The sequence below is a fragment of the Vulpes lagopus genome, chromosome 12 (genome assembly GCF_018345385.1).
Source record: "Vulpes lagopus strain Blue_001 chromosome 12, ASM1834538v1, whole genome shotgun sequence".
Classification (NCBI taxonomy): domain Eukaryota; kingdom Metazoa; phylum Chordata; class Mammalia; order Carnivora; family Canidae; genus Vulpes; species Vulpes lagopus.
Genome location: NC_054835.1, coordinates 56,037,131 through 56,064,999, shown reverse-complemented (window position 1 = coordinate 56,064,999; position 27,869 = coordinate 56,037,131). Strand labels below are relative to the sequence as shown.

At 54.5% G+C, this 27,869-nt stretch overlaps 1 protein-coding gene, 1 long non-coding RNA gene and 2 other non-coding genes across 7 annotated transcripts; 1 reads left to right on the top strand and 3 right to left on the bottom strand.

Annotated features, from left to right (window-relative positions):
- Positions 1-1,041: 1,041 nt before the first annotated feature.
- Positions 1,042-16,541, top strand: ST6GALNAC2 (ST6 N-acetylgalactosaminide alpha-2,6-sialyltransferase 2). Of its 3 annotated transcripts, none has more exons than XM_041726424.1 (9): positions 1,042-1,315; positions 5,602-5,662; positions 8,764-8,938; positions 9,497-9,665; positions 9,934-10,072; positions 11,521-11,624; positions 13,277-13,471; positions 14,585-14,684; positions 15,747-16,541. In XM_041726424.1, the coding sequence occupies exons 1-9, from the start codon at positions 1,191-1,193 to the stop codon at positions 15,912-15,914; spliced, it is 1,236 nt and encodes a 411-aa protein (XP_041582358.1). In that variant the 5' UTR covers positions 1,042-1,190; the 3' UTR covers positions 15,915-16,541. The 3 variants fall into 3 exon arrangements, with proteins under 3 accessions (XP_041582358.1, XP_041582359.1, XP_041582360.1); XM_041726425.1 differs by having other exon boundaries at positions 1,048-1,315; positions 13,388-13,471; XM_041726426.1 differs by lacking the exons at positions 1,042-1,315; positions 5,602-5,662 and adding an exon at positions 5,685-5,796.
- A 1,380-nt stretch (positions 16,542-17,921) lies between these two features.
- Positions 17,922-23,942, bottom strand: LOC121473748. 2 transcript variants are annotated; one of them, XR_005983217.1, is made up of 5 exons: positions 23,837-23,942; positions 23,229-23,293; positions 19,838-19,952; positions 19,615-19,655; positions 17,922-18,333 (listed from the first exon to the last, which is right to left on the bottom strand). It is a non-coding gene; the product is annotated as an uncharacterized LOC121473748 (long non-coding RNA). The 2 variants fall into 2 exon arrangements; XR_005983218.1 differs by having other exon boundaries at positions 23,748-23,896.
- Positions 19,471-19,544, bottom strand: LOC121474345. The gene has a single exon (XR_005983355.1). It is a non-coding gene; the product is annotated as a small nucleolar RNA R38 (small nucleolar RNA).
- LOC121474346 lies at positions 20,066-20,143 on the bottom strand. The gene has a single exon (XR_005983356.1). It is a non-coding gene; the product is annotated as a small nucleolar RNA R38 (small nucleolar RNA).
- Positions 23,943-27,869: the final 3,927 nt, after the last annotated feature.

Below are 27,869 nucleotides of genomic sequence, written 5' to 3'. Positions count from 1 at the left end.
ATTAAACAAACAAACCACAAAGACTGAAATGAAAGACTTGAAACCATGGATTCTGTGCAGTGCCCGTCAAGAGGGTAGAGGCAAGGTGCAGCTCGCTCTGCCGTGGGTCTTGGAGTGAAGGGAGGAACCAACCCTTTCCCCGGGGCCCTCCTGTGACCCCCAGTTGGTCCCGGGGGGTACAGGTAGGAGACTGGAGCCTGAATGACCCACTCCTGCCCACAGGCGCAGGCCCCAGCTTCTCGGGATCCTTTGCAGTGGCCGGTACCTGTTGCTGCACCCAGACTTGCTGGCACACCTGAAGAGCAGGTGAAGAAGGCAGGATCCTGGAAGGGACAGTCCCTCTGTCATCCTTGAAGCTCCTGACCGCTGGGCGCTGGGCTGCTTCACAGGCTTTGGAGTCTAAGACCCTGCCCGGGGCCTCCTGAAAATAGACGGTCCCACCTGGGGCTCACTTGGGCGCAGGGCTCTGCTTCAAGGGCCCGGGGCCGGAGCTGCCCTTCCAGGGGTGCCCTTCCTGGTGACGCCAGAGGCCCTGCCCGGCGGTTCAGGTGGCCTCCCCGCCGCTGAGAGCTCCAGGCTGGCCTGGGTTTGTAAACGGGTCGCAAGGCGATTGGGGGCCCTGGAGGCCCAGCACGGCCACCAAAGGAGGGGAGCGACGGTCTCAGCTCCCCACACCCGTCCCAACCCGGCGGCGGCCCTACCTCCCCCGCGCCCTGCCCCCCCCCCCCACCTCCACCTCCACCTCCACCTCCACCTCCACCTCCACCCAGGGTGGCTCCTCCACCCGCCCCGCCCCGCCCCGCCTCAGCCCGCCTGGAGAACCCGCCCCTCGGCTCCCCCGAACTTCTGCAAGGACCCGAGGTGCCAGGGCCAGGCCGACAGGTCCCGGGTCCTTCCGAGGGCACCGGCCCCGCCCCCCGCCCCCCGCAGGTGGCGCCCCGCCCCCTCCCGCACCCCGGACCGCGCGCCTGCCCCTGGCCGCCGCGGGGCGCCCGACCCAAGCCCCCGCCCCCCGTGCCCGCCGCCCCGGCGCCCCGAGCAGAGGGACCCGCCCCCGCGGCCCCCGAGGGTGCGGCGAGCCCGGACGGGGAGGCGCCGCGGGGGCCGGCGGGGCAGGGCGGCGGCTCCCGGAGTCGGGCCCTGCGCACCGGGCCTCTCCCCTCCGCCCGGGACGGCGGGGCCGGGGCCGCATGGGGCGCCCGCGCGGCCCGCTCCTGTGGCTGCTGCCGCTGCTCGCGGCTGCCTGCTCGGGGATCCTCGTCGCCCTGTACTGCTCGGCAGCGAGGCCGTACCCGGGGCCCCGGGCCGGAGCCAGGTAGGGGCTGCGGCGCGGTCGGCGGACAGGGGGCCCCGGGGACGCGCCGGGCACGCGCGGGGCGCCCAGCCCGGGCCCTCGGCCCGCCCGTCGCGGGCGGGGACCCGGGGCCGCGGCCCTTTGTCCCGGGAGCTGCCGCCGGGGGCGTCCTGCCCGCCTCCGCCGGGTCCGGGAGGGGCCGCGCCCCGGGCGCACGGGCGCGTCGCTGCCCCGACCCTCCGGGCCCGGCTGCGTCGTCTGCGTCGGATCGGACGGCCCCGCCGGGGTGGGGACCCCTCGCGCTCTGACGTCACAGTTCTCTGACTCTACTTTTGGGGGAAGGGGGCGCCCACGGCTCCCGGTTCCAATTTTGCGGGGATTCTCAGCCCGGCCGCGTCTGCGCCCTCCGCGCGCCCCGCGCCCCGCGCCCGCGCCCCGCTCCGGCCCACGCGCCGTGGGCTCTGCGGTCGAGTCTGGTGAGCGCCGTCGGGCCGCGATCCGGCGAAGCGAAGGGCTCCCCGCGCCCCGGGGACGGGAGCAGCCCCGCCCCCCTCCCGGCCCCCTCCTGGCGCCCCCTCCCGGCCCCGCCCCCTCCCGCTCGCCCGACGCACCTTGCCTGGTGTGCGCCCGGGCCGGGGTGAACCTACGAGCCTGAGCCTGCGTTGCAGGCGATGGTGCCCGCGACCGAAGCAGCTTCACCAGGGTCTGGTCTAGCGCCAGAGAGGCGGACCCAGCGGTGCGACCGGGGCGGCGGCAGCCACCCCACACCGCCCCCCCCAAGGCTCGCCCACCCGCCTCTGGACCGGGCTTTGCCTCCAGAGCGCTTTCCCCCCTGCGCGCTGCTCCCCAAACCTTGCCCCGGGCGTCCTGGGGTGAAAGCAGAGTTAGCTGTCTGTTCTCAGGGAACGTGGTCAAAAGACACCTAAAGTTGCAGAACAATAGGAAACACAGGCAACTCATTTTGAGCCCAGCCCCTCTAGAACAAAGGGTGCTCTAGCCGCTGGTCCCTGGAGTTACATCATCTCCCCATACTCAAAAATTGCCTAAGGCAGGGGCTGAGAGGTTGCCGGTGTTAAGAAAGAGAATCCTTTGTGAGTTTTAGGTCCAGGTGTTTTGAAACATATTTAAACATCCTTTGAAAGTACCTAATAAGCTTTAAATGCGGGGTTGTTGAACATCCATTATGCTCAACAATGTGTTTAAAGTTCTTTCATCTTTGAAAAAGCGAGTACAGCCCAAGAACGAGTAGAGCCCAAGAACTTGTCCGTTTTCTTGTCCCCCTGCTGTTTGCCAAGGTGGCTAAACCCCCCAGGGGCAAGCCCTGTGGGCCCTGCTGTTGGACGTAGGTATATGGTGCCTGGAGAGGCTGAGTGGGAGGTGGGATGGTCTAGGGAAGGGGGTGCAGGCTGTGTGACCTCCCCACAGGGGGCGGAAACCGGATGGCCTGGCCACCTGGAGAGTCCTAGAAGGGGTGGGGGCAGCATTGGGACCCTGTCTTACCTCACCTGAGGGCTCTCACTGCAGGTTAGAGAGTGGAAATGCAGCCCAGGATTTAACTCAAGGCATATATCTATACATATATATAAAGGTGGGGGAGGGGGCAGGAGAGACAGATTAGTAGGATAGATAATATGGGCTGCCAGTTACCTGCCCCTGTCCGTTGTCAACTTATTTTGTGAAAGATATTACATCTGAGGGGCACCCGGGTGGCTCAGTCAGTTAAGCAGCTGCCTTTGGCTAGGGTCATGATCTCAGCCCCTTGTCACATCAGGCTCCCTGCTCAGTGGGGACTCTCCTCCCTCTGTAATCTCTCTCACTCTCTCTAAAATAAATAAATAAAATCTTTCTTTTTTTTTTTTTTTTAAGATTTATCTATTCGTTCATGAGAGACATAGAGAGGCAGAGGGAGAAGCAGGCAGGCTCCCTGCAGGAGCCCGATGCAGGACTCCATCCTGGGACTCCAGGATCACCCCCTGAACCAAAGGCAGACGCTCAACCGCTGAGCCACCCAGGCATCCCAAATAAAATCTTAAAAAAAAAAAAAAAAAAAGAAAAGAAAAAGAAAGGACATCTGAGAGCCCAGAATTCCTAAGAATACAATCCAAATCCAGTAGATTTTGTTTTATGAGAAATGCACTGCAGTGGTACTTCCTTACCTGCAGTTTCGCTTTCCCAGGTTTCAGTTACCTCCCCCCCCCCCCCCCCCCCCCCATGAAGCCAGGTCTGGCCAAGACTCCTCTCCATCTCATCACCATCTCATTTTGTCGTCTTCCACTGTCACAAGCAGGGGGATATTTACAGAGTAAGACATTCACAGAGACCACACTCTCATTACATTATTATGATTGTCCTGTTTTATTATTAATTATTGCTGTTAATCTCTTCCAGTGCCTAATTTATAAATCAAACTTTGTCACACGTATGTCTATAGAGGAAAAAACAGAGCGTGTACAGGGTGCGGCACTATTCACAGTTTCAGGCATCCACTGGGGGCCTTGGAGCTTACCCCAAGGATAGGAAAGGACTACCGTACAGTCCTTCTTTCTCCGAAGGCTGGTAAAATTTTTGGGAGGGCCACAGGTGGGCCGGCCCCCTTCCCCGCCCCATCCAGGCTCTCTAGGCAGGTGTGTTTAGAAGCCCTTGGATTCCTAAGAAGAAGGGCTGGGAGAAATCACTGACCACTGAGGGGTGCTCTGAAGATGAGCAGACCTCCCTGAGGCTGGGGTGTTCGGGGCAGCAAAACAGAATGGGGTGGGGGTTCTCCAGCCCCTCCTCTGCAGCTCTGTCCCTCGGATCTCCAAGCTGCCCAGGCCCGCAGCTATAGCATCTGCTTCTCAAGCTCACACTAGAATCATCTGGGGAGGAGGCCTAGACCAGTCAGATCAGAACTGCAGGGGCGGGGCCCTGAGCAGGGCTGTTTTTCAACAGCTCCCTGGCGGTTCACATGGCAGGAGGCTGAGTACTGGGGTCCCAGTTCCTCTTCAAAGGGGGTCTTGTGCAGAGGAGAAGAACTACAGGATGGGGGGACCTGCCATCAGAGGGGGAAAGGACCATCCCTGCTCTTTCCCGTCTGTCCCTCGAGGGCTCTATGGGAACCTGAAGTGAGGCAGGTCGCAAGCTCTCTGGTGGCCCAGCTGGTTCCGCATGTCAGAAGCAAGCAACAAGAGGCCTTTGTTTCCTTGCAAACCGCCAGCCCCAACAGTTCCCAAAGCCTGCCCACCTGCTTCCTTGTGGCTGTCAGGGAGAAGGCAGGAGTCTGGGGAAAACCTGACACCCTTTAGAATAAGCAAAGGCCTCCTCCATTCCTTCTATTTTGTTCGCTCTCATCCCTGATGCAGGGCTTGCCTGGGAGGTGGGAGTAGGGGTGGAGCAGTATCATCGGCCCCTCCCGACTGACCCTCCAGAAGGGACACAGTCCTAGAGTCCTTTCCCTGCTTCCTTTAGATAAGGAGAGCTAGCATTTAGAGGACACTTTTTTAAAAGATTGATTGATTGATTGATTGATGAGAGACAGAGAGAGAGGCAGAGACACAGTCAGAGGGAGAAGCAGGCTCTCCATAAGGAGCCCGATGTGGGACTTGATCCTGAATCCTGGGATCACGCCCTGAGCCAAAGGCAGACGCTCAACCCCTGAGCCACCCAGGTGTCCCAGGAGGATGCTTTTTGTATGAGATAATAGTCTCTGAACCCTCCCAACAATTGGATATGTGATGTGATTAACAATAATTATTAATCACTTGATTATATCCGTTGTCCAGATGTAGACACCAAGGCTCTGAGAAGTCACTTCCCTAGATCCCAGGGTACAAACCTAGGGTGTGAGGCTTCAGACTCACTTATGCAGGAGGAGGCCGCTGGTGAGGAGCCGGGAGCGAGTGGCAGGACAGCCCACCCCACGGAGAAAGGGGACCTCGCCCTGTGGGACCTACCGCTGCCTCTGGGGCCTTGGCAGGGAGCTCCCTCAGATGGTGGCTGGCACCTGGCAAGCTTTCCTAGTGTATGTTTTCATCCTTGAACCAGATCTCACCGTTCTGTAAACTCCACATTTCTGCCGCTTGCCATGGGATTTCTTGATTTCTGGGTTTATAGAGCTGAGCAGAACATAATAATGTGATGATATTTTTTTTTCCTACAGAGACAGACATGGGTAACACTCAGAGCCCCCCCCCCCCAAAAAAAAATCAGAGCCCAGTAAGATCAAAGGAATGACATCTTTGACCCTGACAGGCTTTGTCAGGCCCTGGAGCTGAGTCGGAAGTCTCTGGGGGACAGCTCAGACCCCTGCTTTACTTCTACTTCTCCCCCAGGAACACCACATCGTCTCGGGGATTCTTTGGACACAAGGCATCAAATGCTGGAATGAGAAAGGTACAACGGTCAACTCTTCTGGCAGTTTCAAGCATCTTCAAGTTAGCGGGGAGGAGGGGAGAAAGATGAGCACATGAGAACATTCTCATGAGACTGCTGGGTGGAAACTCTCTGGAACCCCTAAACATGAAATGGTGAGCTGAGCAGCCAGCCAGACCTGGCCACCAGGGTTCCTTGTACCCCCGTAGCAGAGAAGAGGTGTAGCCAGGAGAAAAGTTCTTGGGAAGTCTTGTAAGTTATCCTTAAAAGGCCTGTGAATTTGACATTCTATTCAAAATGTCTTTTTTTTTTTTTTAAGATTTTATTTTTAAGTATTACACCCGCCATAGGGCTTGAACTCATGACCCCAAGGTCAAGAGTCACATACTCTACAGACTGAAACCCTCAAAATGCCTTCTTACTATAAAAGTCACACATTTAAACTACTCTCCATGGAGTAAACAAGCAAACTGCAAAGATGCTCCATGCTTGCCCAGGGGGTTGAGAACCTTCTAGGCCCTGCTCCATAACAAACAGTGCTGCCTCAAGCACGCCACACGTAAGTCACATGGCAACCCTGTCGTGTAGCTTTTATAGATGACGGCAGCGAGGCACGGAGAGGTCAGGTACCTGGTGCAGGGCCACTCTGCGACAAGAGGTGGCATTGGCATTTGAGCCTCTGGTTGGACCCCAGAGCGTGGCTCTCTCTGAACCACAGGGGAACGCTCTGTGTGCTGCCACTGAGCAGGATCGTGATTGGTGTTCTGGATTGATTCGGGTTTAAGAGTTGTGTTCAGTGCCCAAGAGACCAACCCAGGACTTGTTAGCTGAGGCCTTGGGGGAAAAGATTTCACTGCACGTAAAATGTAGTGACAGCTGAGCTGTTCAGAGACACAGCGAGTAGCCCTGGGCAGGTGAGGAGGGTTGTCTTGAGAACAGAGGCAGGGAGGACATGGGCCTGCAGGCCAAAGAGAAGCCTCAAGCATCTCATGGGTGCTTATGAGTCATCTTCAAGTTTCCTAAAGCCCTGTGTGCACCTTGAGCTGCTTGATGCAAACTGACATATCCCCACTGGGTTAAAAAAAAAAAAAAAAAAGATTTGAGGTGGCTTTTGGATACACATAACAAGGCAAAAATATAAAATAGAATCAAATGAAAAAATAACCGAAGGAGAAATAAAGGTAGGAGAGTAAGGTAAGTACATGAAAAGTGTGCCACAAGATGTAAGGGATAGGCCATAGATCTGGCTCTGAGCTTCCTAGTGGCCACAGTGAAGAAGGAAATTTGCCATTGTGTCCAAGAGATAATAGCAGGCCAACTGCCCAAGTGAAGCACAACCTTTCCCGATACAAAGACCGGAAGAGTTTTTTCCTGGCACCTCTTAAAGGCGGCCCTGGAAAACACCCCAAAGATGAACTGAATAGCAGTGAGATTGGTAATCAGCTCTGCTACAATGCTTGCTTTGAAAATGTGAATTTGTTCCAGGGAGATTGGTATCTTAGGAAACAATTTGAGCATAACACAAACTTTGTGTTTGCTTTCGAGTGACTGTCATTGAGAACAATAGGGGTTTTTTTAAATAATATTTTTTAAAGATTTTTTTGAGAGAGAGAGAGTGAGAGACAGCATGAGCAGGGGAGGAGCAGAGGGAGAAGCAGACTCCCTGCTGAGAGGTGGGACTTGATCCCAGGACCCCGAGATCATGACCTGAGCCAAAGGCAGACGCTTAGCCGACTGAGCCACCCAGGCGCCCTGAGAACACTAAGGTTAAATGCAGAAAACCACACCCGACCGAAGGGGGCCACAGAGGAGTACACAAAACGCACACGCATGCGCCCTTCAGATGCGCACTTCACTGTGTTATAACCCTCTTTCCACTACTTCACAATAACTCACGAGCTGCCACCCTTCTGATGCCACACGCGAATGTTGAGTCTTCCGAGGTCAAAGGCCATGTGTGTGTGTAGACCTTCACCGTGGGCTGCATCAAACCGTGCTTCCATCTCTGTGAGGCCCCTCTTTTGTTTTGGGCATCACTGACAAAGCTTTTTGAGTGTTGTGCTGCTCATCCCATTTTCCCAAAAGCCCCGTGGTTTTGCAGAGTGTGATGATCCATAGGTAATGTCATAGCAGAGATGACCGTGTGGCTCTCTCCTGCGTTGTCCTTTGATCAAACCAGAGAGCCCCGGGCAGTGGGAAGGGTAGCCCCAGCCAGCCCCAGCCCAAGGCTGTGCGGGAGTCTGACATTGGGGTTGCAAGGCCGATGGGGTTGGAGCCTGTTCAATCACCCACCCCCCCTCGAGGCCCTTGCATGCACAGGCCCTGTGTTGATTCCTAGAGCTTCTGAAGCAAATTACCACAAACTGGAGTGTTGAAAATACAAGAAACCAATTTTATCCCAGTTCTGGACTCCAGAAATCCAAAATCAAGGGATTGGCTGGGCCACCTTCCAGAGCTTTCTAGGGAAGAATCCTTCCTTGCCTCTCCCAGTTTCTGGAAGCTCCTTGGCTTATGGGCACTCCACTCCAGTCTCTGTGTCTGTCCTTACATGGCTTTATAAGGACACTGGTTAGGGTCCACCTGAAACCAGTATGAGGTCATCCTAATGAATTACATCTGCAGAGACCCTATTCCCAAATGAGGTCACATCCTGAGGTTCTGGGCAGACAGAGGTGGTGGGGGACACTCTTCAACCCAGGACAGGTACCACCGAGGAGAAAATTATCGAAATCTTCCCAGCAGCCCGTCCCCCACAAATCTTATGGAGAGGACTGTCAGAGCTAGGGTTTGGATCCAGGCTGATAGATTCTAAAGCCCAGGCTGGAATTCCCCACCAAAGGCCAGATGGGTCTTACCCATTTTGTGGAAAAAAGCCCCCAAATTTCCCTAAATGTGAAGTGAAGGAGCGAGAGGCCAGAGCCATCAGGCCCTGCATAGCTGGCATCCAGGAGAGAAAGGCCTGGGCGAGGTACATCCAAAAAGCTCTGCCCCCACCACACTGCTGTGCCATAGGCCAGCTCAGCTGGCAGGTCTGGGGGATCCCAAGTTTGGAGGGAAGGGAAGCTCCCCTCCAGCCACAGCCCCCATAGTGGAGCTCAATACTCTTATCTCTTGCCCCACAGAACCCACACTGCCGACGCCCACTTGACCTGGCCATCCAGAGGCACCCCCACTTCCGTGCCCTGTTCGATCTCTCCACTCCAGTGCTGCTATCCGGGGGCCTCTTCACTCAGGAGCTCTGGGACAGCCTGAGCCAGCACAAAGCCCCCTACGGCTGGCAGGGCCTGTCCTACCAAGGTAACCTGCAGCGGCTGCTTCTTGCCCAGGCCTCTGGCCCCAAGAGAATCCCTTCCTGTTGCTTTTAGCCTTGATGTAGGCCCTGCCCTCACAGCATCTTTTGGGGATACCCCCCACTCCCAGGCCCATTTCCTTCCTGGAAGGTCTCAGGGCTTGACCCCCTGGGCTGTGTGACTCCCGCCACACCTACCGGCCCCTGCAAGCACCGTGGGGTCAGGGAGACGGGCTTGGGTGCACCCGGTGGCCACTCACCTGGGGCTGCTGTCCAGAGGTGGCCGACAACAGGAGCTGTGGGGCCTCAGACAGCCCACCCATGGTCCCTGCGGTGGGACCCCCAACCCTCACGTGCCTCGGATTAGTTTCTTGTGGAACATAGAGGACTCGGTATTCGAATTCTTGGGGTGACTGAGGGTAGAGCCAGACCTCTCCCCCTGCCCTCCAGGCCTCGGAGGGGGGTGTCAGGCCCGTGGCAGGTGGCATGCCAGAAACAGCCTTGGGACAGCCCCGGCCCACGCAACAGCCTTCCCCATGGCTCCCCGCCTTGTCTGGCACCCACAGCCATCAACTCCACCCTGAGCCTCCTGAATGGCTCCGAGAGCTCCCAGCTGTTCGCCACCTCCAAGAAGCCGCTTTCAAGCTGCATTCGGTGCGCGGTGGTGGGCAACGGGGGCATTCTGAACGGATCCCGCCAGGGTCTGAACATCGACGCCCATGACTACGTGTTCAGGTATGGGCGCAGGGCGGGGCGGGGGGAGAGCCAGGCCCCCAGCTGCCCCGGGGAGCGGGCCTCAGGGTGACGGGCACCTGCCTGGGCCGCGGCCCGTGTGCAGACAGACCCTGAAGATGGAGCGAGGGGGCCGCATGCCTGCCAGGAGGGGGCCCCCCAGGCCGGATGTCCCCTGAGGTCCGGAGGAGTGGGGACGGGCCCAATGGGGACAGGTGGGCGGAACCCCGGGGATGGGCTACACACGCAGCAGAGCTTCTATCTGGACCAGACTCAACGGCGCGGTGATCAAAGGCTTCGAGAAGGATGTGGGCAACAAGACCTCCTTTTACGGTTTCACTGTGAACACGATGAAAAACTCTCTCATCTCCTACTGGAACTTTGGCTTCACCTCCGTGCCGCAAGGACCGGTGAGGCTCCTGATGGGATGGCACTGTCACGGGCGGTCAGGGCCACTGTTCCCAGAGGCCCCCCTCCACGGGCGGACCGCGGCCCCCCCCCAGGAGATGGAGAGGCTGGGATCCTGGGTGCATGTGAGGAGGGGCGCCCCGGAGTTCCGGGCGGCACAGGACCCCTCTGGAGTAGAGCGTGGGTGGCTGGTGCTCACTGAGCCCATGGGGTGCCGGGCCCTTTACAGGATGCCACGTCCGCCCCGTTTTAGGAGGAGACTAAGCAAGGCAGCGGCAGGGCCAGGACCAGGGCTCAAAGGACTCCCACGCCAGAGGTCACGCTGCACCGGGTGGGGGGAAGGGTGTTTACTGGTGCCTCCTCCTCTTCCCAGCGGTGGACGTGGTCAGCACAGCTGCCCATTTCCAGACGGCAGCGTGTCTGTGCAAGGCCACCCCGCAGCTAAGATCATCAAAGTCCAGCCCCCTCTGACCACACCAGCCCTAGGGCTGCCTCCCCTTCCCTGAGCTGCCTTCCAGAACGACGACGTGTGCCTTCCTGATCCCACAGCAGCCCGTGAGGGAGGCTGAGGTTCAGAGGCGCAGAGCGGTGCCCAGCTCTCCGGGGAGCAGGAGCCAGAGTTTGAGGCCGCCTCCTGCCTCCGGCTTCTTTCAGCCACACCCAGTTACCAGAACACTGCTCCTCCTTCGGGAGCGGTCTGGGTGCCACATGAAGAGGGGAGATCCCGGGATGAGGGCTCTATGGTGCTTGATAGGACCAGGCTGAGTTTCTAGAAGCTTCCTCCTCTGAGCAGGAAATTCAGGAGTGTCCCAGCCACAGCAGGACCCGTCCTAGCTCACGTAGAACCACGCAGTAGGGTTGCTTTCTGGCCACACTACCTGTAGGAGTCATCCGTGCGTTAACAAAGGACCCCAGACTTAGCTTCAAACAACAAACATTTCTCATCTTACAGTTTCAGTGGGTCAGGAATTCGGGAACGGCTTAGCAGGGCGGTTTTGGCTCAGGATCTGGGGTGTTTGCCGGGATCAACAGGGACTCCGGGCACTTGAACGCCTGACGGAGGCCGGAGTCCAGGTGGCTCCTCTCTGAGCTACTGGAGTGTCCGCAGGTCCTGGCAGCTCACTTCACCCAGCGGGGGGGGGGGGGGAGTCCCAGGGGGGCAAGGACGCCGCACTGCCTTTTATGGCCTGGTCCCCAAGGTCTCGCACCATCACTTCCACTTCTATTCAGTAGTCACTCGAGGGGATGGCAAGTAAGCCTCGCCTCCTGAGTACCACCAAGAGATTCGTGACCATATTGAGACCCCCACGGGCTGAGGGTGGGGATTACAGGCAGAAATTCTCCCACTGGGGTGGGTGGCAGGACCTGGTGGAGGGCTGGGCAGGAGCCGGACGTGGTCGTGTTGGGGGACGGGAGGGACACTGGCTCAGTGTCTCTCTTGCCCCCACAGGACCTGCACTACATCTTCATCCCCTCGGACATCCGTGACTATGTGATGCTGAGATCGGCCATTCTGGGCGTGCCTGTCCCCGAGGGCCCTGATAAAGGCGACAGGTGAGCAGCCGGGCAGGTGTGGGGTGTGGTAGTGCTGGGCCCACTGTTGGGCAGGGAAAGTGGGTGAGGACAGCAAGAAAATCCCCCACAAAGAGAGTGTTGGGGAATTATGCTCTTTTTCTTTTCCTGCCCCTAGAAAAGCCCAGGTAACCGTCCTGGTCCCCAGGAACCCGCCCAATGAGGTGGGTGGCCTCGCAGGGCCACTTTTCTGAATGAAGCAGGCAGCCTGGCTCCTCGGCTTTGGGCTGCTGTCCCTCTAAGCAGCGCAGTCCCCCAGCCGGCAGCACGGCCCGGGCTGTCCACTCCCGGCTGTGGGGGCCTGCGGAGCGCACTGTGTCTGGAAGCTAAGTGGGGGGCCGGTATCCATGCGGCTCATCCCGGCGGGCACCCTCCCGGGACTGTGCCCACAAAGTGGGAGAGCAGGTGACAGGTGCACAGTGTCCTACAAGGAGAGAGAACAAAGGACACTTTCTCCCCCACCCTCCTGGGCAGTAGGCCGGTGTCCAGCTCTTTTGAACCATGTCCTGGCCTCGGCCAAACCTCCTCCCCGTGGCACAGAGACAATTTCTTGTCCCAAAGTCGAGTCCTTTAGAAATCCACGCCACCTCTGCAGCCACGAAGACCAGCCGTCCTATCTCAGTGCTCCCGGGACCTGCCACCCCCCCGCCCCCCCCCCCCCCCACGGCAGATTCTGAGGGCCTGAGGGGTTAAGCCCTCAGAGGCCAGGCCGGGGACTCTGGCCCGGCTGCACCCCACCCCCGCCTGGTGACTAGCCAACAATCGCCCGTGATGATGCTGCAGCTGGTCATGAGGGTGGGCATTGTGACCCGGGCGGGACTGGGCTCTTGGGGGGGGCCGGCTCAGAGACATCGATCGGGTGGTCGTAAGCCTCCCCAACACCAATGAGCTCCCCCTCCCATACCCCCAATCCGTCCCCCACCCAGTCCCCCTCCCAGTCCCGGTCCAATAACATCCTCCCGTCCAACCAGCAGCCCTACTCCAGCTCTGGTGGCTTGGCCCCATCTCCGTCCGCCACCCGGGGGTCCTCCCGGCCCCCCTCTCATGCTCCTACCCCGACTGCCTCGCAGCCCTCTTCCCGGGCTTCATCCCTGGCCCCCAGCCCCCACGTCCAACATGTACCTCGGGGGGCTTCCCAAACCCCTACTCCACCCACCTCCAAATCTCCTTCCCAATCTGCCTTGAAATCCCTCTCGAGAAACTCCTCCCAGACTCCTCCGGTGCCCCTCTCCAGGTCCCCTTCCCACAGCCCCGCCACCTCGGCCTCCTACATCGGGCCCGTCCGGGGCATCCCCTCCTACATCGCGCCCTATGTGCCCCGCTTCCTAAAGGAGCCCCCCTTCTTCCAGCCCCCCACCGCACCCCTGCCCCAGAACCAGTGCTTCCCCTGCCCCTTCCCCTGCCCGGCCCGGGAGCCGCCTGTCCCCGACTCCCTCTACTTCCCCCTGCTCCCCCCCCCTCCCCACCACCCCCGGGTCAACTGCTCCTACCCCACCCCGCCCGCCCTCTTCACGCCCCCCTCCTCGCTCACCTACACCCCGCCCACCGAGGTCCTGGTGGGCGGGAAGCCGCACGTGGTGCCCACCGTGCTGCCCGCCACCTTCTACACGCCCTTCTCCCGCTACTACGCCCAGCCCCGGCCCTACCGCCCGCACCGCCGCAGGCCCGCCTTACCCCTCACTTCGCTCCCCAACCTGCCCTACGACACCCCGGGCCGCTCTGTCCACTTCTTTCGTGGGTCCTAGGCCTCAGACTTATTTCGGACCAGAAGCCTCTGCCAGGAAATTCAAGCTACTACATCCGGACTTCATCAGCTACCTGAGGGAGAGGTAGGTGTGCAAGGGGTGGGGGGGTTGGGTGCACGAAAGCTCCCCTCCTTCCCCCCTGCACACCAACCCCCACCGCTGCGGGCCCCTTATGGTCCTATGCTGTAACCTGTGGTGAGAGCGAGTCTGTGTAGAGGCCCGGACACAGGCCGCCCAAGGCGACCTCATCTCACCCCTCCTTTCCTCCCTCAGTCCCTCACCCCTACATGTGTGGCGGGGGCGGGGGGAGGGCAGTGTCCCTTGCCCCTCCCTGGGGACATCCTGGTGGTCACCAGGTAAGTACCAGCAGCAAGCAGAGACAGGGATAGGGATGCTGTTGAGCATCATACAATGACCCAGAACGCCCCCACCACAAAGAACGAGCGGGCCCCGAACGTCAACTGTGCCATGGCTGAGAGGCCCTGCTGCAGCCCCGAGGCTGGCATCCCCAGAGAGCAGGTGAGGGGTGGCGAGCCGATCTGGGGAGGCAAACGGGTGTCCGGCACTCACAGCCCCATTCAAGAGAGGTAGAAAGGCTGGCAGGGGCGAGGCGGTGTGTCTGGCGAAGCTTACATGAGAATCCCGGGCCAAGGTCAGGCCTTGGCCACCCGCACAGCGGCCTCACTTTTGGATTTTGAGAGTGTGTGGGCACACTTCTCTCACCAGCGACTCCCGGTCGCAGGGAGGTTCCGTGCCCCTTATGTCCCTCGTAAGGGATTCCTGCTTGGCTAAAGATTGGGGATGGAGAGAAATATGGTCTCAGGCTAAATACATGGGCCACCTGTCCCCTACCCAGGCTGGTTACTGAGCCAGGGGTGAAGGCAGGTGTTGCAGAAAGGAAAGGGGAGCCAGGCTGGGTTCAGGCGTCTAGAGGGGGAAAGAGGGAAGGATCGTTCCTCTGGTTCTTCTGCACAGGCCTGCTCCTCTTTCTCACCCCACTCTGTTACTCAGACTTTTTGCATTTGCTTCATTTAGTTTCTTTCTTCCTGAATGGGGAATGGCCTGCACTAGAAGAGCCAGGAAGTTCTAAAGGGTTTCCCAGCCAATCTGAATTGGTAGCCAGACGGTGTAAGGGCACAACCATCGAGTGAGACCTACACCTCTTTCTTGAGTTTTGATGCCACTTTTCGTCTCCAGGTTTTTGAAATCAAAGTTGATTAACACAAATTTTGGAGACCTATATATGCCTAGTACTGGGGCTCTCATGCTGCTGACGGCTTTGCACACCTGTGACCAGGTAAGAGGCCTTCCCTCTCAGGGGCCCGCAGCAGCAGAGGACTGGTGTGGGTGGAACCTAACCTGATCTGTGACAACCCCTACAAGAGGCCTGGGTCACGCTTGGACCTGGGACTCGGCCTCTACCCTGTGGGGGAGTGCCACTCCTGAACTGCTTCCACACGGGCTTTCCAGGGGCCTTCCCGGGACAGGTGTGGGGCCAGTCTTGCTTGCCTCCAGCAGCCACCTGCCTGGGCACCTCTGTCCTCCACCCCTAGGGTATTTAAGGCGCATTTTATTAAATTGTTCTTGTGAAAGGGAATCTCAGCATAAGTGGTTAAGGACATCCTTTTAGGAGTAAATTCTGGAACTGAGCTGGGCAACAGGTTTAGCCTTCCACATACAACCTTTGAAATCACTGCATAAGAATGTTCCTGGTATGGTGCTGCCCACATGATCCCAGCAGAGGTTAAGAAGCAGTTTTTTTCTTTCCTTTTTCTTTTTAAGATTTTACTTATGTATTCATGAGAGACACAGAGAGAGAGGCAGAGACATAGGCAGAGGGAGAAGCAGGCTCCCTGCAGGGAGCACGATGTGGGATTCGATCCCAGGACCCTGGGATCATGCCCTGAGCTGAAGGCAGATGCTCAGAGCCACCCAGGTGGCCCAAAGCAGCCGTCTCTTGACCGTGCTCCTGGTAGAATGAGCCACAAGTAGCCATAGGCTTTTGCCTCCAACTCAAGCTTAATAATGGAGAGCATGGCTTTGATCAGGAATTGGAGAGCTGAGTTTAAAACCCAGCCTGGCCGTCACTAGCTCGTGACTGAGGACCTGCTCGGTTACCTCTCTGAGCATTTCCCCATTTTACAAATGGGGATAACACCACAGATTATGTTGAGGCTGAGAGAATGTATTCAAGAGCCCAGTGCCCGCTGTTAGGGTGAGCTCCATCTACTGCTTATCTGTATCTTTGACACAGCATCTAAAGAAGGCTGGGGGACCGTGCCGTCCCCGGTTCTTGTCACTTCACACATCTGTTCTCACATAGCTCAGTAAATGCCAATTCTTGACTATCCTTGTCCAGGTTAGTGCCTATGGATTCATCACAAGCAACTACTGGAAATTTTCTGACCACTATTTCGAGCGAGTTAAGAAGCCACTGATATTCTATGTCAACCACGACCTGTCCCTGGAAGCCTCCCTGTGGAGGGACCTGCACAAGGCCGGCATCCTTCAACTGTACCAGCGCTGACCCTGAAGTACCCACACCCTCTGTTCTCTCAGAGCCACGGCCCCTCATGTGGCCAAAGCTGCATCTGGTCTTTTTAGCCTCCGAAAAAGGCTCCAGCCCTCCTCCACCCACCCCTTCTTCTCTAGAGAACATTAGGAGGTGGATTTGTGACCGTCATTGCAGCCTGTTCGTTGTGAGACACCCCACCTTATTCTTGGTTTCTCTGAGAAAACTCCCCGCTGGGTTGGAGACAGACCTCCCAACCTTGATGAAGACAAAAGACTGCTCTGCTGGATGTTTCAAAACTGAAGGTAACACAAGATGACACTGTGACCCTCGCCAGCAAAGGCCAGACATTCTTCAAAGGGAAATCTCAAAGCCAGCAGTTGGTACTGAAGCTTAGGACGTTGGTAGTGACTGAAGGCATCTCCGCTGACCAGGGTCAAGCAGCAGTACAGGCAAACACACTCCCCAGCCAGACCCTCCCATGAGCATGGCCAGCTCACAGCACCTCCAGAGCGATTTCACTCTAAAACACACCTGAACAACCTGAGGATATGACCACCTTCCTTCTGCCCCATGATAGTGGGAGTGCAAAAGGCAGATTGTAATTTGAACTAGGTACTCGCATAAATGATGGGATGACCATTGTGTCTTTTTTTGCGTGTTGGGGGCGCTGGGGGTAGTAGGCAGGGGAGGTATACCACGGAGTGTTTAGCCTGCACATCACTCAGAAAATTCAAGCCCCACGGGCAAGCCCTGGTATTTTGACAAAGGTTAACTGCACAGAAGGCTGCCTAAGTCCCACTGGGGATGTATTACCACCTTACCACCGAAAGGATGACATCACGGCTTCGGTAAATCTGGATTTAGTGGATAAGCAGTTTCATTTTAGACAGAGCACATGGGCTTCTATTGGAAGGGTAAGGCTCAACTAACCCGGTATCACCACATAGCCCTTAAGCCCTGGGATTTACTGGCCTGATGACTAGTAGCCTGACAGTCTGACCTAGTATACTGTGCAAGCCTCAGGGGTTGGGTGGAGGGGGTCTCTACTGGGCTGGCTGGCAAGGGCCTTCCCAACGGGACACAGATCACCACTAGCCAAACCACCAAAGCCCACGACATGGCCTCTGGCTCTGGGGTTTTGAAAGGCAGATCCTATCAGCATATTTAACAAGAGGGATGAATTTTGTCACCAGAATCAAAATTCTACTTTAGAAATTCAGGTGTGATACGGAGACCTGGGCTTTCACGACTACACAGCTACTTGAAAGCACGGATTTCTGCAGCTGGTGAGCAGTTTAGACGGAGGGGAGCAGGGGGCAGGTCAGGTACTGCAGGAGGCCAAGGCCTCTCCCTTTAGCTTGGCAACATCAAACTGTCCCTTGGTCTCAAGGACAGCAGTGTCCCAAGTAGGTTTCTTTGCCTAGTACTGGTCCAAAAAGAACACTGCGGGAAACACGGTACTGAGTGAGTGTCTGTCCACTCGGCCATCTGACAGTGACCTTTACTAGTAAAGAAATCCAATCACCTTGATAAGCCGGCATAGCTCAAGTTAGGTGTCTGACCCTCTTATGTCCAGAACATTTTATTGAGAAATGCTCAAGTTGTTGGTGGATGGCGCCCCATTAAGAGGGGCAGAAAATCAATTTAGTGGAGAACTTACAAGATAAAACCTCTGATCCTATCCCATGTTAACTTTAATTATTAACAGTATTCTGTGAAACCCGGGGCAGCTTGGTGGCTCAGTTAAGCATCTGACTTTTTAAGACTTTTAAGAAGGTGCACACAAGCAGGGGGAATGGGAGTAGATTCCCCACTGAGCGCAGAGCCTGAAGCACCTGACTTGATTTGATTTCAGCTCCTGATCTCAGGATTGTGGCACTGGGCATGGAGTCGGCTTGAGATTCTCCCTCTCCCCTTAAAAATATTCTGGGAAACATTCATTCATACAAGAATGTGTTAGCTGAGTCACAGAATAAAATCCCATTATGAATATCTCAACATGAAATCCATGTTACAAAGTCCATTTTTAAAAATGTTTATTTGTGCTTCAAAACTTAAGCCTGAGTGACAAACATTAACTTCACAGGAAATGCACTCGGAGAAACCTCCTCCTGGGCTGAGCACCTGCTTCCTCGCAGGCTCCCAAACAGAGCACGTACATGTTCATCGCGTTCAGTTTACAATCATGGTCTTCTTGCCCACATGCAAGTTACCCCCAGATCAGCTCAACTGTGGCATTCAGGATGGTCTCAAGTAGCCTTTGGCTCCTTTTTGAAGAGAAAGCCCAAAGACTTCTTATTCTCCTTTTGGGGGATTATTTTCTAGGCATTAACAGCAACAGAGGCCGTGCTGCTCCAGCTGGCATCACTGGGGGAGAACGTGTAAGACCAAAGAGAGTCACTTGATGGATCAGTAATGAGGGGACTCCAACCTGAAAGCCAAATGTAAAGAAAAGGCAATGGTAGCAGCGCACATTCTAACAAAACATTAGATCAGGCCCATGCTGTTGAAGGGACCCTCAGGCAGTCTCAATGCAGGGTGGTCTGCTGCCCAGAGGACTTGAAACTGCAGCCCACTCTCAGGAGCTAATGCTCAAAGGGAACGGGGTCTGGCATGAGGCCAGCATAGAACCACCATTAAGCATTAGGGACATTCTCATTCAACCCCTTTCTGGAGGTAAAAGGGGTTTGACTTTTTCAAGTCAAACCTGAAGGTCTCTGAGTCTCACGAAACAGTCAAATCTACTCTGCACAATGATAATGCCGGAAGTCAACTTCCCCACTTGCTAAACACATCCTTTGTTTCACTTACCGGCTGTAAACTGCCAGGGCCAGTTCTCAGGCTTACTAAATCCCACCCCAAATCTGGCTTCCTTGGTGACTGAACAATTATGTGACCTTAAATATAAAAAAGCCCACACACACCTCCCAATTTCAACAGAAAAGAGCAATCTGCCCACTTCAAGCCTGGCATTTAAATGGGAACAAAGCCAGACACCCTCCCAGCCCAGCAGCACGGGGCTACTCTCCTGCTCACATGCTGGCCGACCCAACCCTCGGCGACCCAACGAGCAGCACCATGCCAGTCATGCTGCCCAGACAGGATCCGAGCCAACCCTAGGAGAGCTCCCTGGGGTTGTAAACAAAGCACCTGGAAACCAAATAGCTCCTGCTGTGCCATGGCAGCCCTTCTTTCCTCATTGTCACGATATGGTGCAGAGATAAGGTCACAGCCCTGCCATAGCTGGCAGACTTCCGACATTCCCGTCTGTCTCAAAGAGCGCATTCATTTCCTTGAAATATGGGACAAGCACTCTTTCATTCCACAGTAAGAACATGACCCAGAACTGGGCTCTCTGCCCATTTCTGTCACCTCTTATAGCTGTCCCCTCAGGACCATTCATCAAGGGGCCTAGAGCATGACAGGGCAGCCACACCATCGGCTTGCAAGTTGTAGAGGGATGATGTGCTCGACTGGGGCCTTAGCAGGGTAGACCGGATTCCCTCTGGAATCCACTCAATTTAATCCCTGATAAAGCCTGAACTTTTAAGAGCACAGACCCAAACCCTGAAGCCTCAGAATACACGGTTTCCCTTCAGTCGAGATTTTCAGACAGGGATAACTAAACCATCATAGGCTTGTGGGGCTAGAGGGACACAAAGGATGGAAACATAAAGACTATAAGCAACAGGGGAAGGCTTCTTTCACTTACCTCAGGCAAAGTAGTTCAGTTGTCTCACACACTGCAGACATCTGGCAAAAAACAAACAAACAACAACAACAACAAAAAAAAAACACCCATGTTAAAATCTCCCTGCCCAAAAAAATAAAAAATAAAAAAAAAATCTCCCTGCCACTCAACACAATCCTAAACCCAGGGCAGGAGCAGCAAAATAAACATCCCACCCAAGTCTATTTGGAAGGTCTCTACTTACATACAGAAGTCAGTCTCCTCTTTGGGCCCAGGGCAGTGGACCCAGCACTCCTACTGGCATCTGCAGAAGCAGGATCCTTTTCCAGCCTCAGAAACCAAGGCTGAGACTGCTGCATCTGGCAAGGGGAAATTGCAAAAGAAAAATCTATTCAAGATATATACAGACAATTCTCAAGTAGGTCACTTTCAAATCACAAGCCTCCACTTTCTATAAGGCGAACTTGGGAAACTGAGCTTCAGACATCCATAATCCACAGGAAGGCCTTTGCCTTCAGACAGGGATAACTTTACATCATCATGGACTCAGCTCCCACCAACCTGCCAGCCCAAAGGGCTGATGCTTCTAGAACACACACACACAGGGACACCTGGGTGGCTCAGCGGCTGAGCATCTGCCTTTGACCCAGGGCATGATCCTGGAGTCCTGGGATCAAGTCCCACATCGGGCTCCCTGCATGGAGCCTGCTTCTTCCTCTGCCTATGTCTCAGCCTCTCCTCTCTATCTGTGTCTCTCATGAATAAATAAAATCTTAAAAAAAAAAAAAAAAAACCCATACACACACAGACTACTTTTTCCTTACAAAATTCTGCTTTACTTGCCTCATGAGAATTCTCAATCTTGCTTCAAAGGTAAAAACTAGTGAAACCTAGTTGCCTAGATGTATCCAGCAACCCAGACCAGACTCATGGACACTGCCTGCCCTTTTAAAGACTGCCTACCTTGGCACAAAATGCCTAACAGTGGAGTACGTATGGAGTGTATGTGCCAGTTGTCAGTAAAATGTGTGGTTACTCCTTTCAGGGATCCTGTGAAGGCCAGCTGTACAAAAGGAACCTGCTGCCAAGAGGCACCATCACACAAGGTCATTTCTTTCACTCACCTCTGCATATGAAATGATCCACAGAGCAAGATCAGTTTTTTTTAAGCAGAGGATTATAGATCTGTCTCAAGAGCTACTTAAAAATAGCCAGCAGTGCTATAATCTTGCTATAATAAAAATCCCTGAGCTAAAAGTAGATCAGATCATCTAACTGTTCCTATACAATTGCTCTTGGGATGGCCACACAATCCTTGGGCCTCACTGCGGGGTCATTCTCATCTGTGGTTGGAGGTGTACTTGTAACACTTCGTAGGTGGTTTGGATGTAATAACCAAGTCCAGAAAATAGTAACCCTATTTTACAAAGCAATAAAGCTCTGGTTGTAATCTGGTAACAGGCTAAGACTAGAGCCCAGATCTCTCGTTAGTTTATTTATTTTTTAGATTTATTTTTTCATGAGAGACACAGAGAGGGGAGGGGGGCAGAGACACAGGCAGAGGGAGAAGCAGGCTCCATGCAGGGAGCCCAATGTGGGACTGGATCCCAGGTCTCAGGATCACGCCCGAGCCGAGGGCAGATACTAAACCACTGAGCCACCGGGCTGCCCTCTCAAGTTAGTTTAATATAAAGTTTCAATCTCAGCTCTGCTGATATTCTGGGTAGATAGTTCTTTGTGGTGGAGGCTCTCTTGTATATTGTAGTATACTTCGCAGCACCCGTTAGATTCCAGTTGAGAATTGGTCAAATCGTCCCCCGACACACACTGGACTATCTTAATTATATCTCAATGAAACTGAAAAAAATAGCACTTCCACAGAATCTGCCATATTTTTACGGTTCTTTAAAAAAAAAAAAAAAAAGCAAAAACAGGGCAGCCCTGGTGGCCCAGCAGTTTAACGCCATCTTCAGCCCAGGGTGTCATCTTGGAGATCTGGGATTGAGTCCCACGTTGGGCTCCCTGATGGAGCCTGCTTCTCCCTCTGCCTGTGTCTCTGCCTCTCTCTCTCTGTGTCCCTCATGAATAAATAAATAAAATCTTAGGAAAAAAAACACACAAAAAAACAAACAGCTGTGTAACTCTGTTTACTCAATACAGTAACAAAGGAGAAAATACCGACCCTACTTCAGATTGTTTTAACAAACACTGGGAGGCTGCTTGGCAAGGAGGCTAGCAGAGTTCCACATCCCTTCCCTTATCTGGGCAGTTAACAATCCTAGGAGGCTCACATCACTGAAATCTCAGTCAGTCACTAAAGGGACACTAATCTATGCATCTCTGCCACCAGAGCTTAAAAAAAAAAAAAAGCTTCCCAGTTGTACATGGAATTTTCTTTTTTAGAGATTTTATTCATTTATTCATGAGAGACAACAGAGAAGGCAGACACATAGGCAGAGGGAGAAGTAGCCTGATGTGGGACCCTAAGGATCACATCCTGACCGGAAGGCAGATGGTCAACCACCCAGGTGACCCTATACAGAATTTTTATCACAAAAATCCTTACACTCGACATCTTAAGACAATGGTTTTCTTTTCTTTTCTTAAGATTTTACTTATTTATAAGAAAGACAAAGAGGCAGAAGGAGAAGCAGACTCCCTGCAGGGAGCCTGATGTGGGACTCCATCCCAGGACCCCAGGATCACACCCTGAGCCAAAGGCAGATGCTCAACGCTGAGCCACCTGGGCGTCCCAAAATGGTTCTCACGGGATTTCTTTTTTCCTTTTCTACAATCAACACCTTTAATCTCTAAGGGAAATGTAACAAAGTATATTCTAAGAGAAATGAGGTCAAGATGTTATTCTCAAGATTGTTTATTTAAGAAGCTGGGGCCTCGGGACGCCTGGGTGGCTCAGTAGTTGCGTGTCTGCCTTTGGCTCAGGGCCTGATCCTGAAATCCAGGGATCGAGTCTCGCATCCCGCTCTGCATGCAGCAGGCTTCTCCTCTGCCTCTCTCTCTCTGTGAAAAAAATGAATAAAAACCTTAAAAAAAAAAAAAGCTGAGCCTCAAGGCATCAAAACTCTTCACAAAAGATGCCCTTTCAGACAGAGATAACTTTAAATCATCCACAAATACTTCCAAACCCGACCGAAGCCCATTTTCCTAAGCCTCCCCGCCAACCTCGTGCGCGGCAAACGGTTTGAATCCGAACAGTGACACCTAGCGGCGCCGAGTCACACTGGCACAGGCCCTGCTCGCTTCCAGGACCCGGGTCCGTTTTTTTCCTCACCCTAACGGGATGCGTGCGTCCACGTGTTCCTAAGAACCGAACTTAAAATCGGTAAAGTGGGACCCCTGGGTGGCTCAGCGGTTTGGCGCCTGCCTTTGGCCAGGGCGCGATCCTGGAGTCCCGGGATCGAGTCCCGCGTCGGGCTCCTGGCATGGAGCCTGCTTCTCCCTCTGCCTGTGTCTCTGCCTCTCTCTCTATCATTAATTAATTAATTAATTAAATATTTTAAAAAAATAAAATTAGTAAAGTAAAGCGTGCGGCGGCCGGGTGTGGCAGGCCTGCCCACCATCTCGACTTTCTCACTTCCGGTCACCACCCAGGCCCTGCCTGCACCCATCCTTACCCATTTCAGGGCTCCATTCGCTACTTTTAAGCTTCAACCTGCAGGTCTGCGACGCAAAGAAAAGCCTGTACGGGAAGAGAGAGGAAAAAAAAAAATGAACATGGAAGGTAGGGCGCAGAGCATTATGGCTTTCCTTTTTTTTTTTTTTAATTTTTTTGCATTTTTTGCATTTTTTTGCATTATGGCTTTCCAAAATCTACAAGCCCCTTTACTATCTGTAGGACTAAATACGAACCACTGACCAGGGCCGGCCTCGGGGCACTCCAGGACCCTCACGTTAACACTTGATGTGGATTAAGAACTACCACCGGCAGCCACCCGTGGGCGGGCCCGGGAGACCCGCAGAGCACACACGGGGCTGCACAGGCTGGAGGACCCCCCCCCCGAGGAGGGGCCCTCTAACTCCAAGGGGGCCTGAGCTCTCTCCCTTCAATCGTCAACACTCGCGCCGCTCAGAAAGCGTTTTCCGATCCAGCATCTCAACTAACCCAACCACCCTACGAGGAAGACCGGCTTTACCGTCATCATCCCGCCCCCGAGGAAAGGGAGGCCGCGCGAACTAGCGCCGGGCCAAGGACGATCCCGTCTGCCCGCCTCCACAGCCTTACCACCGCCAGAGGCTCCAGACTCCCCGTCCCGGTCGGGCCCGCAAGGAGCCGCCATGACTGCCAGCCACGCGGCCTGCCTCGACAAGAAGGCGGGGCTGCGCCTGCGCACAAGTCTTCCCAGCAGTCTCGCGGGAGTTATCGCGATGTTGAGAGGGGCCTCATGGGAAATGTAGTCCAAACAACCGCCGCCGGGGCCGGGGGGGGCGGGGGGTGGTGCGGCCACAGCATCCTCAGCGCGATTCTGGAGCCACGGAGACGGTTGCTTCAGTTACAGGCATTTATCTACTGAGTGCACAGATTTTCCCTGGCGTAGAGTAGGGTGGCATAGAAGGTTCGAGAGGGGTCTCCCTAGGGGAACGGGTGAGGACACCAGGGCCCGGCCGGACTTCACCTGGGGTGGAAAGGGGGTCATCTGGGTGCTGGGTTGCGCTAGAGAAGAGGCGGCAGGTTCCCGGGGCCGGTTGGGCCTAGGGCTCCGCCGCCCTGCAGGTTGGGGCGAAGGCGGGAGGCCCGGCGGCAGGGGGCGCCCGCGAGCGGGGCTCGGAGCGGCCCAGAGCCCAGGCGGTGGGGGATGCAGCAGAGCCAGAATTTACACCTACTTGGAAATTAGTCCATTTTTTTAAATACTGTTTTTATTTATTTATTTTTAAAGATTTTCTTTATTTATTCATGAGAGACAAAGAAAGAGACACACACACACACAGGGAGAGGGAGAAGCAGGCTCCCTGCAGGGAGCCCAATGTGGGACTCGATCCTGGGACCCCAGGATCACACCCTGGGCCAAAGGCAGGTGCTCAACCGCTGAGCCCCCTGGGCATCCCTTAAAATTTTTATTTATTTATTCATGAGAGACAGAAAGGAAGAGGCAGAGGGAGAAGCAGGCTCCTACGGGGCTGGGGGCCGGATGAGGGACTCGATCTCAGGACCCTGGGACGACGACCCGAGCCCAAAGGCAGATGCTCAACCAGAGCCACCCAGATGCCCTCGGAAATTAGTTTAAACTTATAAGACAGAAAGTCCTTTTCAGCATTAGCCTCCCCCCGTTGTCATCAACCCGCTAGTGACTATGCAGTGGCATTTAGTCTGGGTTATGTTATTCTGTGTATGGCCATAGGTCGCAGGTGCTTATTATCAAGTTGCCACACTTGTTTATGTTTGCCTCCCTTGATTTGATTGTAAGCTCTTCTAGGCGGGAAGCATCTCTCACTTGCTCGCTCTTCTAAAGACGCATTTATTTTAGAGAGAGAGTGTGCACAGCAGAAGGAGGGAATCTCAAGCAGACTCCCCACTGATCACGGAGCCCGCCCCAGGGCTGGGTCCCACGACCCTGAGATCATGACCTGAGGGGAAACCAAAAGTCCAAGGCTTAACGGATTGAGCCACCCAGGCGCCCCACGAGACATCTCTTTTACTTTTTTTTTTCTTTTTAATTGCCTCCCAGAGTCTGGTTGTTATTCCTCTGCCTCTGCCCACGTACACAACAGATAATCATTGACTCACTTGGCAGTAACATCTGTCTTATGAAACTGGCCCTTGCATTTCTGTCTTGCCCTTGAAGACAGTTTTGTAGAATGGGGAAAGGAGGAATGGGCTCTCTCCCTGAAAACTAAGTTCCTTTCATTTTCAGACTCGGAGAGGGAGTTTTGAATGTGGAAGTTCCCCAGAGCTGCTTGGATGGAGGCAAGGGACCCGCTGCAGGCCGAACAACAAGAGTGGATACCGCATAGCACTTACCATGCGCCCTCGACTCCTGGAGTACTGAACGCACACCGATTTGTTTAATGTGCACCGCTGCCCTCTGAAGGGCACTATCACTACCCGCATTTCGCAGATGAGGTGAGGTGAGTGAGAGATGAGGTGACTTTCCCAAATTCACACAACTAGTGATTGCTGGGGTCAAGGTTTGAGGCCAGCCTGCAGAGTCCATACTCTCACCACTAAGATGTACTGAACTTCGTATATCTATACATCAGTCTTACTATAGGGCTTTTGGGCATGGGGGAGAGGAGCAAAGAAGGGTTTTGTGTGTTTGCAGGGGTGGTTGGGGATGAAATTACTCAGGGGAATGATGGACACCTGTTCCGTAGTTTTGAGCCACTTTATGGCAAGCAGAGTGAGGAGGAGAGGCTGCAGGGGCTGATGGCTGCAAGACTGGGGGGCTCTGGGCTCTGCTAGAGCAGGGCTGTCTTGAGTCCCAGACTGGTTGCCAGCTAGTGCGTGTGAGGAGCATGGAACATTCTTCTGGGCTTGAGAGGGGCCACAATGCCACGGTCCACAGTGGAGCTTTCACACCTGACAGGACACCTAGTAGAAGAGCAGCAGGTTCACCGCAGGTGGCATATCTCGGGTGGCTGGGCAGGCGCCGAGAGGCCAGAGCAAAACGCAGTGAGATTAAAATCTAATAAAAAGATTTAAATAAAAAGATTTAAATAAAATCTAATAAAAAGATTTTATTTATTTATTCATGAGAGACACAGAGAGAGAGAGAGAGAGGCAGAGACACAGGCAGAGAGAGAAGCAGTCTCCATCCAGGGAGCCCGATGTGGGACCCGATCCCAGGACCCTGAGCCAAATCCCATGCTCTGAGCCAAAGACAGATGCTCAACCACTGAGCCACACAGGTGCCTCAAGATTATTTTTTTTTAATTAATTAATTTATTTGAAAAACAGAGAGAGCACACAAGCAGGAGGAGTGGCAGGCAGAGGGCCCACTGCCTGGGCAGTCCAGAAATAGGGAAGGATGGGGCACCTAGTGGCTCCATTGGTTAAGCATCTGCCTTCAGCTTGGGTCATGATCTTAGGGTTCTAGGTTCGAGCCCCATGTCGGGCTCCTCGATCAGCAGGAAGCCTTCTTCTCCCTGTGCCCCTCTGCTCCTGCTCTCTCTCTCTCTGTCAAATAAATAATCTTTTTTTTTTTATTTTTTTTTTATTTTTTTTTAATTTTTTTATTTATTTATGATAGTCACAGAGAGAGAGAGAGAGAGGCAGAGACACAGGCAGAGGGAGAAGCAGGCTCCATGCACCGGGAACCCGATGTGGGATTTGATCTCGGGTCTCCAGGATCGCGCCCTGGGCCAAAGGCAGGCGCCAAACCGCTGCGCCACCCAGGGATCCCCACGTCAAATAAATAATCTTTAATGGGACACCTGGGTTGAGCATCTGCCTTGGATTCAGGTTGTGATCCCCGGGTCCTGGGATCAAGTCCTGTGTCAGGCTCCCTGGAGGGAGCCCGCTTCTCCCTCTGCCTGTATCTCTGCCTCTCTCTCTGTGTCTCTCATGAATAAATAAAATCTTTTACAATAAATAAATAATCTTAAAAAAAAATCAGGGCCGCCTGGGTGGCTCAGTGGGTTAAACATCTGCCTTTGGCTGAGGTCATGATCCCAGGGTCCTGGGATTGAGCCCCATGTTGGACTTCCTGCTCAGCCGGGAGCCTGCTGCTCCCTCTCCCTCTGATGCTCCCCCTGCTGATCTCTCTATCTGTGTGTCAAATAAATAAAATCTTTTAAAAAAGAAAAAAATCAGTGGAAAGACAACAGAGAACGCATCAGATTTCTGAAGGAGCAGGTTTAAAGTAGGCTCCACACCCAACGCGGGGCTTGAACTCAAGACTCTGAGATTAAGAGTCCAGTCCTCCCTAAGCCAGCCAGGCGCCCCGAGGTCTGGGACACTTGAGTTTTTATGTGCAGTGGAATTGTTACGTAGCCGTCATCCTAGGCTAGCGTGGATCTGTATTCACTGACACGGAGTCCCCCAGTCTAGTGGTCAGTGACAGAAGTAGATCCCAGACTGAGCAAGGCCACAGTCCTCGGTGTGGTCAGGGGGCCTTGGCTCTGAGCACGGAGGTGAAATCTAGTCCGTTGGCCTGCTGTGCTCAGGTGGCTAACTCACTGGGTTCCATCCGGATAGGATTTCGGATACGGTACCCGAAAGCCACGTTAATAGGAAACCAAGTCTTTGGAATATTGAGGTTAATTTCTTAACCTGGAGAGGAAGCTCTACCATTGTGGATAGGAACAGGAAGGTGGGTAGG